Source organism: Pituophis catenifer, unplaced genomic scaffold, assembly GCF_029215685.1.
Source record: "Pituophis catenifer annectens isolate HBS135680 unplaced genomic scaffold, rPitCat1.0.hap2 SCAF_1, whole genome shotgun sequence".
Classification (NCBI taxonomy): Eukaryota; Metazoa; Chordata; class Lepidosauria; order Squamata; family Colubridae; genus Pituophis; species Pituophis catenifer.
Window position 1 is genome coordinate 65,898,876 of NW_027256881.1, and position 17,448 is coordinate 65,916,323.

The 17,448-nt window shown below is 37.9% G+C and overlaps 1 protein-coding gene across 1 annotated transcript in view; it reads right to left on the reverse strand.

Moving 5' to 3' along the window:
• Positions 1-17,448, reverse strand: part of CATSPERE (catsper channel auxiliary subunit epsilon) — an 87,839-nt gene that overhangs the window by 40,852 nt on the left and 29,539 nt on the right. Inside the window, exons 5-6 of the mRNA XM_070932531.1 lie at positions 16,949-17,049; positions 12,456-12,942 (exon numbers count right to left, since the gene is read on the reverse strand). Coding sequence (XP_070788632.1) covers positions 12,456-12,942; positions 16,949-17,049 — 588 coding nt within the window. The remainder of the gene's footprint in view (positions 1-12,455; positions 12,943-16,948; positions 17,050-17,448) is intronic.

Consider the following 17,448-nt stretch of genomic DNA (forward strand, 5'->3'; position numbering starts at 1 on the left):
TGAATACTAGATGGACACTGGGAGGCAGATATTTTTTTTTCTTGTTTTCCTCCTCTAAACCTAGGTGCGTCTTCTGGTCAGGAGCATCTTATGGAGTATAAAATACAGCATATTGTAATTAGGATTTTCCTGCTTATTTAGAATTGTCTGCATAATGCCAACCTAACATAAACTGGTTAAAGTAGATCTCATATGCTAATTATCTGGATATATCATTACTACAGAGATTATATAAATCGTAGACATTTTATTTTACTGCCTATGCATGTTAAGATTCATATGAGAATCATGTTTAACGTGAATAGCATGTTAATCCAAGAGCAGAGATAACTCCTTAACAATCTATGGTCTGTTGAGACGATGTCTTGTTGCAGCTTCTAATTCCTTTCCATAGAGAATGAACTCATATAATGTCTTCACAACATGTAAGATTTCACTGAAACAAAGCAAAGCTGCTTCACACAGACCTATTCATCACACATACAAAGTTACAGGTTCCCCCCCCTCTGCTAAAGCATCAGTTTCTAGATGTTGCTGCTATCAGATGAACAAAAAGAAATTACGTATAGTTGCTTCCAAAATGACAGACCAGGGGTGAAATGCTCTTGGTTCACACCAGATCACCTGATCCAGTAGCGATTGTGGCGCAAGGCTCTGCCCACCCGCCCAGTTGTCATTATTTCCTGGTTTTAATCAGGAAGTAATGTGTTTTGTACCCTCTTCACATGCATGGGTACATGCCAGAACCGGTAGTTAAAAATGCTTTAAAAAGTAAAAAAAAAAAAATGTTCCGACATCACACAGCTGTGCCGCATGATCATCAGTGCCTTTTTTTTCTTTTTTTAAAGCATTTTTTACTACCTATTCGCCTGAGCCGGTAGTAAAAAAATGCTTTTAAAAGGTAAAAAAAAGACTCCGAGGATCACAGCTGTGGCGCATGATCGTTGGAATCTTTTTTTTATGGGGGGTGGGATGGGGGGGGGTCCATTTTTTCTCCCAGCAGGCTTCCCTGAAGCACTAGACGCAGCTTCAGAGGATAATCCAGGTTTGGAAGGGACCTGGAAGTCATCTAGTCCAACCTGCTTCAGCAGGACAATCTTAGTGAGTTTCTGTCTTTTGATCCCATAGTCACATGGTTACATAGCCACGCCCACCCAGTCACATGACCCCCCCCAAGCCACGCCCACCAAGCCACGCCCACAGAACTGGTAGGAAAGAAATTTAAATTTCACCACTGAGCCAGACTACTGTATTTAGCAGTCATATGTATTTAGTTGTATCTATTTCCCACCTTTCTGCTAAAGATAGCAAACATAGAATCATCTAATCTTATACAAACAACAAGCCTATGAGGTAAAATGGGCTGAAATAAAATAACTGACTCAAACTCAACCAATGAATTATTTGATCTGGTAGACATTTGAACCTGAGTCTCTCAGTCCTGGTCTAACACACTACTGTAGCAGGGTTCCCCAATCCCCAGGCCAATGACCAATACCTGACCATGGCCTGTTAGGGTCCGGGCCGCGCATGCAATGGGTGAGTAAAGCTTCATCTGCACATGCACACAATCTAGGTTGCATGCAACCCCTCTGTCCCTGGTCCATGGAAAAATTGTCTTCCACAAAACTGTTCCCTGATGCCAGAAAGTTTGGCGACCGCTGCATTATATAGTACAGTTACTGTATAATCACATAATTCTACTGTAGCTCAATATGCTTCTTAATTTAAAATGTCAATTAGATATCACATAAAGCTCAAAAGAAAGATATAATAAGAATATCAATATTATGCTCTTAATTTCTGGTATCCTGCAGAGAGAAATGTCTCAAAACACAGAAGTTTCTCTTTTGCTTAAATATATCTAAGTCTTCTCTAGATCTTTACAGTATTTAAAGTTCACACTTAAAGTAATACATTTTAAAGTTTATAGAGTTAGGTAATTTACACCTGACTGTCTTTCTACCTAGCTTGCTTGCCGGCTGTCACATAAGCATCACTTCAGGGGTGGGCTCTAAATTTTTTTACTGCCGGTTCTGTGGGCATGGCTTATTTTGTGGGCATGGTTTGATGGTCATGTGACAAACAATTCTTTAGGATTTAGTAGAGGTACTGGTCTACCAGACTTTTAACTGCTTGCAGAGCAGTACCAGTCTACCCATTTGTTTTTGGAAAGCACTGGTCTACCACCACACTGCCTTTTACCACTGATCAGCTGTAAGACGGCCCTTTGAAGCACCGTGGCAAGAGTTTAAACAGTTTTTTGCCGCTCTGCCACCACCGAGCACATCGAAAACCACTTTCAGGCAGCTTGGCCTCAATTGCCAATCTACCACCACCGAGCGGTTTACAAGGAGCGGATTAGTTCTAGCCAATCAGTTGGGAGGCTTCTTGGCTTCTCAATTTAAAGCTAAGGTGTCCTGGTTTTTTTTTCTCTTCTTTGTGAAGTGAGCCCTGATTTTTTCCTTCTAGCCGATCAGCTGGGACTCGGGAGGCAGCGAGTAGATTGGGGCCGGGTCCAGGCAGAGGTGATATTTACCGGTTCTCTGACTATTCAAAATTTCCACTACTGGTTCGCAAGAACCGGGGAGAACCGGTAGCAACCCACCACTGCATCACTTCTTCTATATTCATTTCTTGGCCCAATAATTCACTTTGCAAGAATAAACTATTTACAGCTAAAAAGGGTAGGTTTTATTGCTACAGCAGGCAGCTAAGTGAGACAGTAGGTGAGACAGGGAAAGGAGGGCACCTGAAGCAGGAAATCAGCTTCAAATAATGGTTCCTAGGGATAGCCTTATATATTTCAAAGCATGTTTAAAATCTGAAAAAGGCAAATCTAGACAGAGGACAGCAATAAAGAGTGCAGAGAAGAGCAACAAGGATGATTAGGAGGCTGGAGGCTAAAACATATAAAGGATGGTTGCAGGAATTGGGTATGTCTAGTCTAGTAAAAAAAAAAAAGATTAGGGGGAGACATGATAGCAGCGTTCCAATATTTGAAGGGCTGTCACAAAGATGAGGGTATCAAACTATTTTCCAAAGCACCTAAAGGCAAGGCAAGAAAAATGGATGGAAACTAATCAAGAAGAGAAGCAACCTAGAAGTAAAGATTAGTAAGAACAATCAACCAGTGGAATGGCTTGCCTTCAGAAGTTGTGAGTGCCCGATTACTGGAGGCTTTTAAAAAGAGACTGGAAAGTCATTTGTCTCAAATGGTATAGGGCAGGGGTCCTCAAACTTTTTGAACAGGGGGGACTTCTGGTGACACCACAGGCACTGGCAGACGATCCTTTCGGATTGTCAGCCCTGCGAACTCGTAAAAACGGCCAAGATAGCACAAATCAGCTGTCTAGCGGTTTGGAAACCTTCCCCTAGGGAGAAGAGGGGAAGGCAAGCAGCCAGACGAAGGTAGAGCTCCCTAAAAGCCCTAGGAATAATTCTGGGGCTTGAAGGGTGAGAGCTCCCTGGTAGCCCGACAGAGCTCCGGATCCGGGACTTTTCTGCTTCCAAGCAGAACAAGACGCCGCAACCACCCCTGCAATCAACATTCAGTTTTAAATTAATCCCAAAGCAGGCAGAACAAAAACAGGAGTCCTAGTAACTGCAAGTACTGAACTTTAACTCTGTATCCATATTTCTTCCTTCTAAGATCATTTTTTAAAAAAGGAAAGGAAAAATGGCGCCTGAACTGTAACAGGGCGTGGAAAAGTGAAAGTTATAGTGAAAGTGATTGTTAACATTGTTAGCACTCTTAAGGCTGTTCAAGATTATTGGATTCTATATTAAAGAAAGAAAGATTTAAAGTGGAAAGATTGCAGTATGGACTTTAAATAAATTACAATATTTACAAAAGATTTAAAAACAATTGGACTTATTGATTTGGTTGCTGCAAGAAGTATAAATTGAAAGTTAAAAATGGCTTCTAAGCAAACAAAACCCGGCTCTTTTAAAAGTGCTGGAGGATCACCAGCACAACCATCTAAACTACAATCTTTGTCTACTCCAAATCCACAAATATTGACTTTGGAAGCTCTACAAGAGTCTTTACAGGAGGCCTTTAAGCAGCAAACCTCTGTTTTAGAGAGAAAAATTAAGGGAGTGTCTGATGAGATGGCTGAAATTAAGGAGGTTATCCAAACTTGGAATAAGGAAATAAGAGAATATATGGTAATGGCATTTCAGGGTCTGGCAAAACACATTGAATTGTTGGATGAAAGGGTAGAAGAAATTAATCAGTCTAATATGAACTTGGAAAATGAAATGGATGAAGTTCAGATCAAGATGGATAGGGTAGACGATGAAATGGTGATGTTACAATATAGAGCGATGGAGTTTGCCCTGAAAGTAAGAGATTTGAGAGAGCACAATCAAGGGAATTTGAAAGAGATCTTTGCAGAGGCTTTTGCAAAGATAACTGGAGAGCAAGAAGCAGATCTTTCATTGCAAATTGACAAAATATATTGCGTTAATTCCTGGTTTGCCAGACAGAAACAATTGCCAAGAGATATTGTGATTTATTTTACAACGAGGAGGATCCGAAATGAAATTTTACAAGCCTTCTATAAAAATAAACTCCAACTGGCAGGACAAGAGGTTTTAGTACTGAAAGAAATCCCTCCAAAAATGTTGAGAAGCAGAAAAGAGTTTGCTTTTTTGGTGGATGAACTTAGAAATCGACAGATCCAGTTTAGATGGGATGTTCCAGCTGGACTAGTGGTGAATTACTTGGGAGAAAAGTATCGTCTTAACACAATTTGGAAGGCAAAAGATTTTTATACTAATGTATTAAAGACTGGATGCCCATCATCTTCGGGAATGAGGAGAAGAAAAGAAGAGCTGGCAATACAGGGACAGAAGGAAGGTAAACAGCCACAAGCTGAAGGAGAGATTTCGCTTATTGAAGAAGATTTATTGCAACTTTTTGGTACTCTTCAACCTTTGGAATTAGTAGAAAAAAGAGAAGAACCAAAAGATCAAAGACAGACCCGAGCTGCAGCCAAACGAAGAGAACAAGATCTAAAGATACAGCAAACCCAAATGAAAGTTCAAGAAACTACAAAAATAGAAGCAGTGGGAGGAGCAAGGCTGAAGAGAAAGGTGCAGGAGGATTTCCAGCTGGTGCTCCAGAAGCTTCAAGGTGCCAAGAATGGCAATTAAATTTTTGACCTGGAATTAAATTCACCGCAAGAGGAAGAAAATATTTCACTATTTGAAACAGTTTAAAAATGATGTAATTTGTCTACAAGAAACACATATTAGAGTGACAGATCAAAAATATTTGATAAATTAAAGATTGGGAACACATTTTGTTGCATCTGCTCCAGAGAAGAAAAATGGTATAGTTATATACCTAAGACAGATTTGACAGCCAAACTAATTGAAGCAGATGCTCAAGGAAGATACATCACAATTCAACTTTTAATAGAAGGAAAGAAAACTCTTAATTGGAGTATATGCACCCAATCAACAGCAAGAAAAATTTTATAAGCTTTTGCACACCAAAATAATACAATGGGATTACAAATCGTGTATATTAATGGGTGATTGGAATAGAGTATTGGATACTCAAAAGGACAAAAAAAGATGATTTCAAAATACCCAAAATCGTGCTAGACTGCCTAAATCTTTTTTTGATATGATGGATGATATGGAGCTGAGAGATATCTGGTGAGAACAAAATGTTGAAGAAAAGGACTTTACTTTTTTTTCTGATAGACATCAATCTTTTTTCAGGATTGATTTTATATTAATCACTAATGATTTTTTTTCTAGAGTGAATAAGAGGAAGATATGTTCAAGAACTTTAACTGATCATAGCCCGGTGTGGATGGAATTGGAGCAGGAAAAGGAAGCTAGAAGGTCTTGGAGGATAAATGAAAATTTGTTTACATATGAGGAAAATGTGAAAGAATGTAAAAAACAAATGAAAGAATTTTTTGTTATGAATATGCACAAGGGTACACCTATGGAAATGGTTTGGGATGCAAGTAAAGCATATATGAGAGGAATTTTAATACATTTGAATAATAAATATAGACGTAGACAAGAAAATAAACGGAGGGATTTAGAAGAGGAAATAAAAAAGAAAGAGCAGGCACTTATATTGAATCCAACAGATAAGAAAATAAAGGAAACAATAAATTTGTTGCGAGGGCAGTTTAATATGCTGATGACAGACCAAGTGGCAACTAATTTACAATATGCTAAACATAATACTTTCTGTAATGCGAATAAACCAGGTAGATTGTTAGCTTATTTGTTAAGGAAAAAACAAAAGCTACGTACTATAGAAAAAATAGAATACAAAGGTAAAGGGGTATATCAACAAAATATGATTAAAAAAGCTTCTTTAGAATTTTATACAAAGTTATATGCTAGTGACACAATTCAAGGTAAAGATATAGATAGATATTTACAGGAGAAGAATATGCCTGTAGTTACACCAGAGCAAAGAGAAGGATTGAACCAACCAATAACTTCGGAGGAAATTATTTTAGCAATTAAACAATTAAAAGGGGTAAAGCTCCAGGCACAGATGGACTGACAGCTGTTTATTATAAAAATTTGCAGTTAGAAATGGTGGAACCGCTTACGGAACTATTTAGCAAAATTCAAGCTGGAGGAGATGTACCCCCATCCTGGAGAACAGCTTTTATTTCATTGATCCCAAAGGAGGATCAAGATCATAGGCAACCCAAAAATTATAGGCCAATATCGCTTTTAAATACTGATTATAAGATTTTTGCTAAAATATTAGCAAATAGGCTAATGATAATTATGCAACAAATGATTCATAATGATCAATCTGGATTTATAAGTGGAAGACAAATGAAATGTAATGTAAGACAAATTGTAAACTTATTGGAATATTTGGAAAAAAACAACCAAGTCCCTGCAGCGCTTATTTTTTTGAGAAGGCATTTGATCGATTGAATTGGCAATTTTTATTGAAAATAATAGAAACGATGCAGTTTGGAGAGTATTTTACACAATCTATTAGGGCAATATACCAGAGACACAAATAATAATTAATGGTGGTTTAACAGAAACTTTTAAAATTGAAAAAGGAACAAGACAGGGATGTCCTTTGTCACCATTATTGTTTATTTTAACTCTGGAACTTTTATTGAATAAAATACGAGGGTCAAATAAAATAAAAGGAATTAAAATTAGACATCATGATTATAGATTAAGAGCATTCGCAGATGACTTGGTTGTTACTTTAACTCAACCAGTACAATCAGTTATAGGTTTAATGGACATAATTAGCCAATACGGACAAGTGTCTGGATTCAAAATAAACAATCAAAAAACAAAGATAATAACTAAAAATATGACGGTAAAGCAAAAAGAAGAACTAGAAAGATTAACGGGATTTGAAATAGTAAAAAAGGTTAAATATTTAGGGGTATATATTACAGCTTCAAATGTGAAATTATATAAAAATAATTATGAATTGTTATGGCAAAAAATACAGAAAGAGATGGAAAATTGGGGAAAATTACAATTATCTTTGTTGGGAAGAATAGCAGCAATAAAAATGAATGTTTTACCCAGGTTTTTATTTTTGTTCCACATGATACCAATACTCAAGAAAGATGTAAATTTGAGGGAATGGCAGAAGGGTATGAATAGTTTTGTTTGGGCAGGGAGAAGACCGAGAATAAAGTTAAAAATAATGCAAGATATACGTGAAAGAGGAGATCTTAAAATGCCTAATTTAAGATTATACTATGAAGCAGCTGTCCTATCAATAATTAGTGACTGGATTAATTCAACAGAAGAAAGAATATTGAATATTGAAGGATATGATTTGTTATATGGTTGGCATGCTTATTTATTATATGATAAGAAGGTGGATAAGACCTTTAAAAGCCATATACTAAGGAATGCCTTGTTACGAGTTTGGAAAAAGTATCAATATAAGTTAAATTATAAGATACCTATATGGGCAATACTCAGACATGCGATAGAGAATATAAGTGTAGAACAAAAGCAGGAGGTGATTACCTATAAAGAGCTTCTTGAAATGAAAGGGGGTAGATTGTAGTTAAAGTCCTTAAATGTATTAAAAAAAGAAAGGATAATTCAAACTTGGTTTCAGTATGGACAGCTGCAAGCTAGATGGAAAGAAGATCAGAGAATTGGTATCATGTGGAACGAGGAAAATTTGGTAAAACAAATTAGAGATCAAAGCCAAATGCATATAAAAAGATTATATAATATATTGTTAGAAATAGATTCAGAAACGGAATTAGTTAAGGATTGTATGATAAAATGGGCACAAAATATTCAGGAACCAATAATGTTGGAAACTTGGGAAAAAATATGGGTTAGAAATGTGAAATTTACGCAAGCGCAAAATTTAAGAGAAAATTTTTATAAAATGTTTTATAGATGGCATTTAGACTCTAAAAAGCTAGCTAGTATGTATCCGAATTTGCAACCTAAGTGTTGGAGATGTGATTGTGATGATGCCACCTATTATCATATAAGGTGGACTTGTAAAAAAGTTAAAGCATTTTGGATAAAAATATGGTGGATTATCCAAAATATTCTTAAAAAGAAGATAAGGTTTACTCCACAGTTGTTTTTGTTGGGTATAATTACAGATTGTATGGTTATAGAGACTAAATTGATTTTGAATTTAATAACTACAGCTAGACTTTTGGTGGCGCAATATTGGAAGAAGGAAGATTTCCCTACTATCGAAGAATGGACATTAAAAGTAGCGAATTTAGCAGAAATGGCAAAAATTTCAGCATATTTGAAAGACTATTCACAAGAAAGATATATATCGGAATGGAGAAGATGGATTGATTATATTCAAAACAAATATCGGACTAAAAAGTATCAAATAGCTTATGAATTAATAGAAAATAGAAAAATTAAGAGTATTTAGTTAAGTAAAAGGGGAGTTAAAGTGTGAAGGGGGGATAGGAGTCCATAGATAGCTAGCTTAGCTTAATATATGATTGTTAATTGTTATATCCTGTATTTTGTTCCGGGAAGTTTGGGGGGTGGGATGGGGGGGAGGGTAAGGAAGGGAGGGGGGATGGGGAAATATTTGTAAAATTTTTTGTAAAACTCTTTAATAAAAAAAAAACTTTTTGAACAGGGGGCCGATTCATGGTCCCTCAGACTGTTGGGGGCCGGACCGGCTGGGTGGGCATGGCTATGTGGTCATATGACTGGGTGGGCATGGCTATGTGGTCACATGACTGGGTGGGCATGGCCAATTTAGCAGTCCATTTTGCCTTTGTCCTTGCTGTACTTGCTCAACCCAAGGAATCTATTTACTTAAGACCCCCCCCAAAGGAAAAAAGAGCGCAAACTTTCTTGCCACTTGCCTAGCTTCATTACAACAGCACCTTCAGGCTCCTTAAAATAGGTCATTAAAAAAAAGAATAAAACAAACCGGATTTCCTTCAAAATAACTCCTGATCATATGATTCAGATGACCACACAATAAACCAGACTGGGAACTGCACCGATTAAGACTGCAACTAAAACCCCCAAGATGGGCATTGAGAGACATTGGAAGCCCTCAAGGGTCAATTTTTCTTTTCTTTGACATGTTTCCTAGGGATTCAAAATTGCTATTAGTAAGATACCAATAAATACAGAGCTACAAAAAATAGGGATCACTATAGCACAGAAGTAATGACAGGCTGAGAGAAGCTGTCAGTGAATGCCCCTTCCCTCCTTTCTCCTCTCTATGGGCTCACATGGTTCCTTCACCTTTGGTTCCAACCAAAGACTTTGGGGCTCTTTGCAAGCAGCAGCAGCAGGACCTGTGAGTGCCTGCCAGCAGGGGAGGCGGCCAGGGAAGGGATAGGAGACCAGACTACTTTTTTTGAATTATTTGGGATTACAGGGCTAAAGGTCTATTAAGCCTGAAGAATTCAAACTGATTTGCTTTTTGCCACATTTGTGCATGTGTGTAGACATGAATATCTATCAAAATTGTTCAGCAACCAATTTTGTGGATGTACTTTATACCGTATTTTTTGGAGTATAAGACGCACCGGAGTATAAGATGCACCTACCTTTTTTGGTTGTTGTTTTTTTTTAAGTTTTTTTTTTATTTTTTAGACAAGCACACATACAAACATACAATGTATTTTCTTTGAACAGAGTGTTTGGCTGGTTCACAAATTTAAACAGTGTTTAGTCATTTCAATTAAATTTACAATTTCTATATTTGCTTTTTGCCATATTTATTCCTCATCTATTTTTTTAAAAAAACCAATATTACCCTTCATTCTCATTTCTAATCTTAATCAAATTCAATTTTTCCCTTCTAATCCATATTATACCCTGTCCCATTGTCATCTATTTTTATATCCATCCTCACATTGGCTAATTATTTAATATTATAATTGTTTAATACAAATTCAACATTTTTATATAAATCAATTAGTTATAACTATCTTTTTTGTATATTAATCAATATGAACATGAATATTCCAATTATTTCCATGCAATCCAATTTCTTACAAATCAATTAATTATATTTACCAATAATAATAAACCAAATAATTTCCCCCATATATTCCTCCAAACCATAACTTAACCATTTCTGCTTTCAACACAATATACAATTAATAGCATCTCAATTATTACAATTCCCTAGTTAAATAGACCTTTTTTTCTTTTGTGTTTTAAGATCTTGAACTCTCCTCTTTTGCCCTAAATTTCCCATTGTTTGCACCTATCTTTTTTGGTGAGCAAAAAGAAAAAGAAATCTCTCTCCCTGCCTCATTTTGTCACCTTGCAGAAGAGCCTGCTTTACTTTCAGTTTCGTTTTAGCTAGGGAAAAAAAAAATCTGCTCCAGCACTCTTTGCAGCAAGCAAAGAGCTTGCAAAAGAGCCTGCGCAAAACAGCTGAGAGCAAATCAGCTGAGAGTCGGGAGGCCGATCTAATCAAATTGTGCTAATTAGCCTATGCTGAAGCTGAATGGGGCTGTTTTTTCTTGCTGTTTGCTTGCAAGGAGGTAACAGCTGGGATGCAGAGGCCAAAGGGTGGGGGCCAGTGGGTGGGCAGGGCTACATTTGGTGTATAAAACGCACCTAAATTTTCACCCCCTTTTGGGGGGTAAAAAGGTGCGTCTTGCAGCATCCATGCCAGCTGCCCCTTCCTGCCAGAGCTGGAATGCCGCCATGTTTAAGTGCTGGTAGATGCTGGCCTTCCCTCCCGTGGGCCTAGGTGGCTGCTGGAGAAAGATGGGCCTGTTTCAGTGCCTGGCGCCCAGAAATCCTTGCTTCCCCCAAGCATTTCTTTGCTAACCTGATTTCCAGCTCCATCGCATTTTTCTATCTCATTTCTCATCATCGGGTGCAGAAATCAAAATTTTGTGGGACTAAAAAAAAGTTAAATCAATTCCAACTTCTCGTGAAAAAAAAGATCTCATGAGGAGTTGGAATTGATTGATTGAACTTTTTCTTTTTAGTCCCACAAACTTTTGTTTCCCTGCCAGCTGCTCTGTTTCCTATTTCTCCATTGCAGTGCAGCACCCAGGATCCACTTTGACGGCAGGGGGTAATTTAACAACTGGTTCGCCTAGGTTTAGGTTGGCCATTATGGGAGGTTCGTCCCGCATGAGCAGCAGAGCTGGAGGACGGGGATGGGCCACACCTTCCATGACAGCCAACCTGACCTTAGGCGAACCCGTTGTTACATTATTTGAAGCCCACCACTGACTAGATGACCTCCATGGTATCTTCCAACACTGTTATTTTATGTTCTAAGGAGCACCCTCAGTTGATACAACTTAAGGTAGGGCTTCGTTGTGAAGTTCTAGTTGCTACTGACAGAGTTCAAATGGGAAAAGTACCTCCTCAGGATAATCAAATTTTAATACCAGCACCAAACATTTAGGGCTCTCAAGATCAAACCAGCACCTTCAATGGCGAAACGAGGACAGCAATAAAGATGTTTCAAAAATATATATGATTACAATGGCTTTCACATGACTGACCATTTTAAATGCCAGAATTTCTGGATTGTCTTCAATGTCAGAATCATAGAGAGCACCTGGAATATTCTAACATAAGCATTATTGTAGCATAAACATCAGCAGCCATGTTTTTTTTTCCCGCAGTATCAGATAAGGCAGGTGAAATTATAACAAAGTACACTAGGCCACTAGTATTTAGACATTGAGAAAAATCCCCAAACTGCCATTGTGATCCTTAAAGGAAAGTATTTCTTTAAGAAAGAAAGCAGCCCTGCCATAACTATGTCATATAGACTAAACTCTAATTTACTTATCCTGACACAATCTATCACTTCATATAATTCATGTAGTCTATAAGAGCTGTCAAACATTTCACCTGATCTGATGTCATAGATTAGTTGCATGTTATGTAAAGCACTGGTGTATTTATTTTAAGGATGAGTACAGCTTCCTTTATAATAAAATATAAAATAACATTTTATAAATACTCACAGACAAAGGATATTCTCCAAAACACCAAGTTTGGGTTCGTATTCCAATAAATTTTACATGTGGAAAATAATCGTCTCCAATGTTGATAACTTGGCCTAGTCTTGCTTGATAAAGCATGTTTTCAATCAGAATGAAGACATTTGGAAAAACAATTCCTACTTCTTTGACTTTGTGAATCATGGTAGATGGTACGAGGCCTGAAGGAAATTTTATTTCTTCTACATTTAAAAATCTATTGCTAGTGTGGAAGATACCATCAACTGTCACTACGATAGCTGTTCTTGGATAACAAGAACACCATTCTATTATGGCTTCACTACCAGCTGGAAGAGTGACAGAAATTCCTGTTTTTGAGCCTAATATATATATAGGCTGGGCAATAATAAAAGGAACATCTATAACAAAACAATCCTGAAAAGTAACTACTTTGCCAACGATGGTTGCCACGTTGTCATTTGTTTGGCTAGGTACTTCAAACATCCATATTCTGAAAACAAACAAACAAGTAATACAATTAGCTATTATATTTTTATAAACAAAATATTTGAATATGTTTTTCATCAATACGATTTATTCCCTAATTCTTTTTAATAATGTTTACCTATAAGCTTCAATTACTTTCCAATTAAATGCTGAACTTGTCCTAAAAAGCAAATTTTGCTGAAGAATTCAATGAAAATAATAAATTGGTTAAATAGCATTGCAATTTAACATTTCAATGTATATTTATACAGTATTTCAATATCCACAAGCAGATCTATACAAACATATTCTATCAATGTTAAAGCTGTAGCTATGAAGTATATTGTTTTTATATTCTCAGTAGCACAGTTCTTGTGCTTATCAGATGGCTACTGAGTACTAATTCATTTTAGAATGATCACCAATCTAATGCCTCACATGTACAAACAGATTTTAGAGGAGCTCTTGTCCGAAATATCAACAAATGTATATATTTGAGGAAAATAAATGCAGTGCATCATTTGCATTTATTAAGCGAAACATTATGTGACTGACTTGCAATTTTACTAACAGCTTCTTTATTGATTTTTTCAGAAGCTTATTGTGAAGCATGCAAATTGCAATCATATGACTGTAGGATGCTGCAACAGTCATAAACGCCCAGTGGTTGCAAAGGTTTTGAATTTTGATAACTGCAGGGATGCTTGCGATGGGCATAAGTGCTAGGACTTATTGTAAAATTGTTTTTCCAGTGTCTTAAAACTGTTGTTAAACAGTGCAGTAGTTAAGCTAGAACTAAGAGAATCTGCATCTTAGGACTGAACTGTGGAGTTCTTGCTGCTTTCTTAGTTTGGTTGTTTGCTTGCAAATGTTTCATTACCATTTCCCCCCCAAAATAAGACCCGGTCTTATTTTCTTTTGGGCTTGAAAATAAGCTTTTGGGCTTATTTTCAGGGAGATCTTATTTTTTTTAAGTGTGGGAGGTGGCAAGCATGGGATTGACGGGAGTGGGAGCACAGCTACCACTGTCCACGCCCTCTCTGTCTTGCTGGTCTGCTTGCCCGTGGCTGCAATGGGCCAACCTTTCAGCATGCCCTGGCCTCCACCTACCCTGCCTGCTGGCCCAACTGCTGCTGGGACACTTCTCAGCCACAGCAGGCACCATGCTGGCCACCAAGTGGCTGCCCATGCTGCTGCTGGCCTCACTCGGGCTCTTTGCCTTCCTGGAAGGGCAGGTGGAGGCAGGGGCATGCTGAAAACTTGGCCCTCATTGAAGCCGTGGGCAAGCAGACAGTGGGATGGAGAGGGTAGGGCCAATGGTAACTGCCCAAACACTTTTCGCCCAGAGGGAGACAAAGCTTCATTTCCTTGCAAAGGGGACAGTTTGAAATGGAGCGAATAGCTTCCTTTGCAAGCAGACAAAGCTTTGTCTCCCTCTGGGTGAAAAAATACACAGCAGAGCCAGGTGGAGGCAGAGGTGATCCAAATGCGCCACCCATTCCGTTCCACCATCTCTTGGCTTGCCTGTGGATGCGCTGAGCAGGCACCCATGCAGGGCATTGGGATTGCCTGCCTCCCCAATCCCCCACGTTTCTTCCTCCACTTGCTGCCAGTGCTGCCACGCAAGCCTCATGTGAGCCTCCTGTGAGTCAAGCAACCATGCAGCACATCCGGATCACCTGTCTTCTTCCCACCCTCTGCCTCGACGCTCGGGCTTATAGGTATTTGTGCTGTGCCAAAGACCTAATTGGCAATTAGCTTTGCAAGGCTACATGGAGCACAGAGTCAAAACGGAGCTTCAGAATTTAAACTGACCAGAACTAACAAAGTTGCTTCCTGCAAAAGCTCACGTGCCTTTGCTCCTCCTTTATGTCTTATGGGAGGGGTCAATCATCTCCAAGTCTTACTCCCGAGTTGCCCCCTTTGTCTTAACTGTTCTTTTACTTTACTTTACTTTTATTTAATTTATATACCGCCCTACTCCTGAAGGACTCAGGGCGGTGAACAGCCAACAATAAAATACATACATACAAAATTTAAAAAGCAGAAATAAAATCGAATTAAATAGTTTGGCCCAGACAGATTAAAACCCCAATCAATTTAAAACAAATTTAAACTTTGAATATTAAAAATATTAAAAAATATTAAAAATTGTTTAAAAAGAGGGAGAAAGTTAGGCCAGGCCCGCCTGGTGAAATAAAAAGGTCTTTAGAGCGTGGCAGAAGGTGCGCAGATCCGGGATCCTCCGTATCTCCGGGGGGAGCTTGTTCCAGATAGTAGGCGCCCCCACAGAGAAGGCTCTCCCCCTGGGGGCCACCAGTCAACATTGTTTCGCCGACGGCACCCGGAGGAGCCCCTCTCTATGAGAGCGTACTGGCTGGTGGGAGGCTATTGGTGGCTATTGCCAGAAGGTTCTTGCCTTCTGGCAGGTCTGCGCATGCGTGCACTAGGAACAGGCTCCCCCTATTCCTCTGCCTCACTGACATCAGACTCTGGAGGCTCTGGAGTCAGCACATAAGTCCCAGATGGTCCTGACCCCATCTCTGCCTCTGACGCAGAGCCCTCATCCGAGCCTTCCCCTGACTCCAGGACTGGCCCATGTTCCTCCCCAGCCTCCTCATTGTCCGACTCTGCTGCCAGCTCCGAAGGCTGCCAGCAGACCACAATACCACAGAACAATTCAACATTGCATTAATCATTTCATTCAGGCATTTTTATTATTGATGACCATGTTTTTGTCAAAATCATTGAAATCTTGTATTTCTGGATTGACTTTCTTTATTTTATTATTATTGGCCCTGGTTCCATCAAAATTAATTTATCTTTTGTATTTGTTGAATTGTCCTGTGGCAAGATGTCCCGTGGCGTGTTGGTTGTGAGGAGTTGTCCTGTGGGAAGCTGATGCAGTGAATTGGCCATGGCAAATTGACCATGGTGAGTTGTTCCATTCCAGTACAATGCTGCTTTGAGGGTGTTAAGTTGGGTGAATGAGGGCGCAGCAAGCCAGGCAGTGAGTGACAACAGCTCTTTATTGTAGGGTGAGAACCCAGCAACTGACCTAGGGAAACAGCTCCCTTTATATACCTTGCAGCTGTGGTGGTCAGCCAATCAGCTGATGGTCAGTTAGTTTGAACTTCCCGCCAACAAAACCTATTTACATAACAGAGGGGTACATTGCTAAAAGGCCCACTTGTACCTTGGAAATTTTAAAACAATAGCTAAGCCTACATCTGCTCATCCCAATAATTTGGCAATTATTTTTTCATTTAGTTGGTGAAGGAGTTTCATACAATTAATTTATCAGTGGTGGTATTGCAGTATTTGAAAATTTTTGTCAAATGGATTGTGATTTTTCTCCTAATGCTTTCAATTTGTATCTCGCTATTTTGCCTCAGAAAAATTTCATACAAATTCTTTCTTCATATGCCTTGCATTTCTCTTCCCTTTCCAACTTATTAAGTACAAGGCACTTTATTTATTGATACATCTAATATTGATTTTAAAAAGTTAGATGGTGAGTTTCAAGAGAAATGGAATTATATTCCAAGAGAAATGGAATTACATACTACTGAGAAACAACATTTTTAAATATCTAGAATTATTCAATTTTTGCAGAAATAGAATGAATTAAAAAATACATCATAGCAAGGATTAAGTAAGGCCAGCACCCTGAAAAACTAATGGTCACATGGGGGGAAAAAGATATATTACTGATGGAAATAATGATACGTTTGACAAAGACATAGCTGGCTAATTGGAAAAAAAGGCATATTTATTAGAAGGCAAAGAAAATATAACTTATTTTTGCAGACAGCATTGTTGTATCACAATTCATCTAACCATTAATCATGAATCTTGCTATATGGGGAGGAAACATAAATTTTCAGATACTATTTAATTCTAATATTGTTATTAGGGCTGCTAACAATTGTCAGTTAGCATTATCTGGAGGGCTACAAGTTTGCTACCCCTTCATTTGTCATTTCAAAAGCATTGCATTACTTTATAAAATGTAATTAAAATAACAGTACCCATTATTAAATGATTTGCTAGAATATTCCATTTCTGTAAATGTTTGAATGCTAGGTGCCTGTCCCAAATTCCAGAACTGCCTACTAAGGGTCCTAGAATACTGTGAGATAAAAACAGTTATTATTTTTAAGAGAATTTTTAAAAATCTTTTTGTTAAATATAAATATAACTACATTTGCATGAAGTTCTACTTCTTAGCAGAGATAAGTTAACAATACAAAAATAATAATGATTAGTATGAAATGTATATATTTTTTCTGTGAGTTGACCAACCATAAGATTTATTATAAAACCATAAAACAATGCAGTGTCACAGACTCGAAAGTGACAAAGAATTCTAATATAATGGTTCAGGATAACTAGAGGGTGATCTTTTATGGAAGACAATTTTTTAAAGATCATTTCTTAATAAAGTAATTTTTTCTACAATATTTAAATTGGTGAAACTGAAGGCTATAGGAAAAGAACAAATTACAAGCTCAAGAACAAGCCAAATATA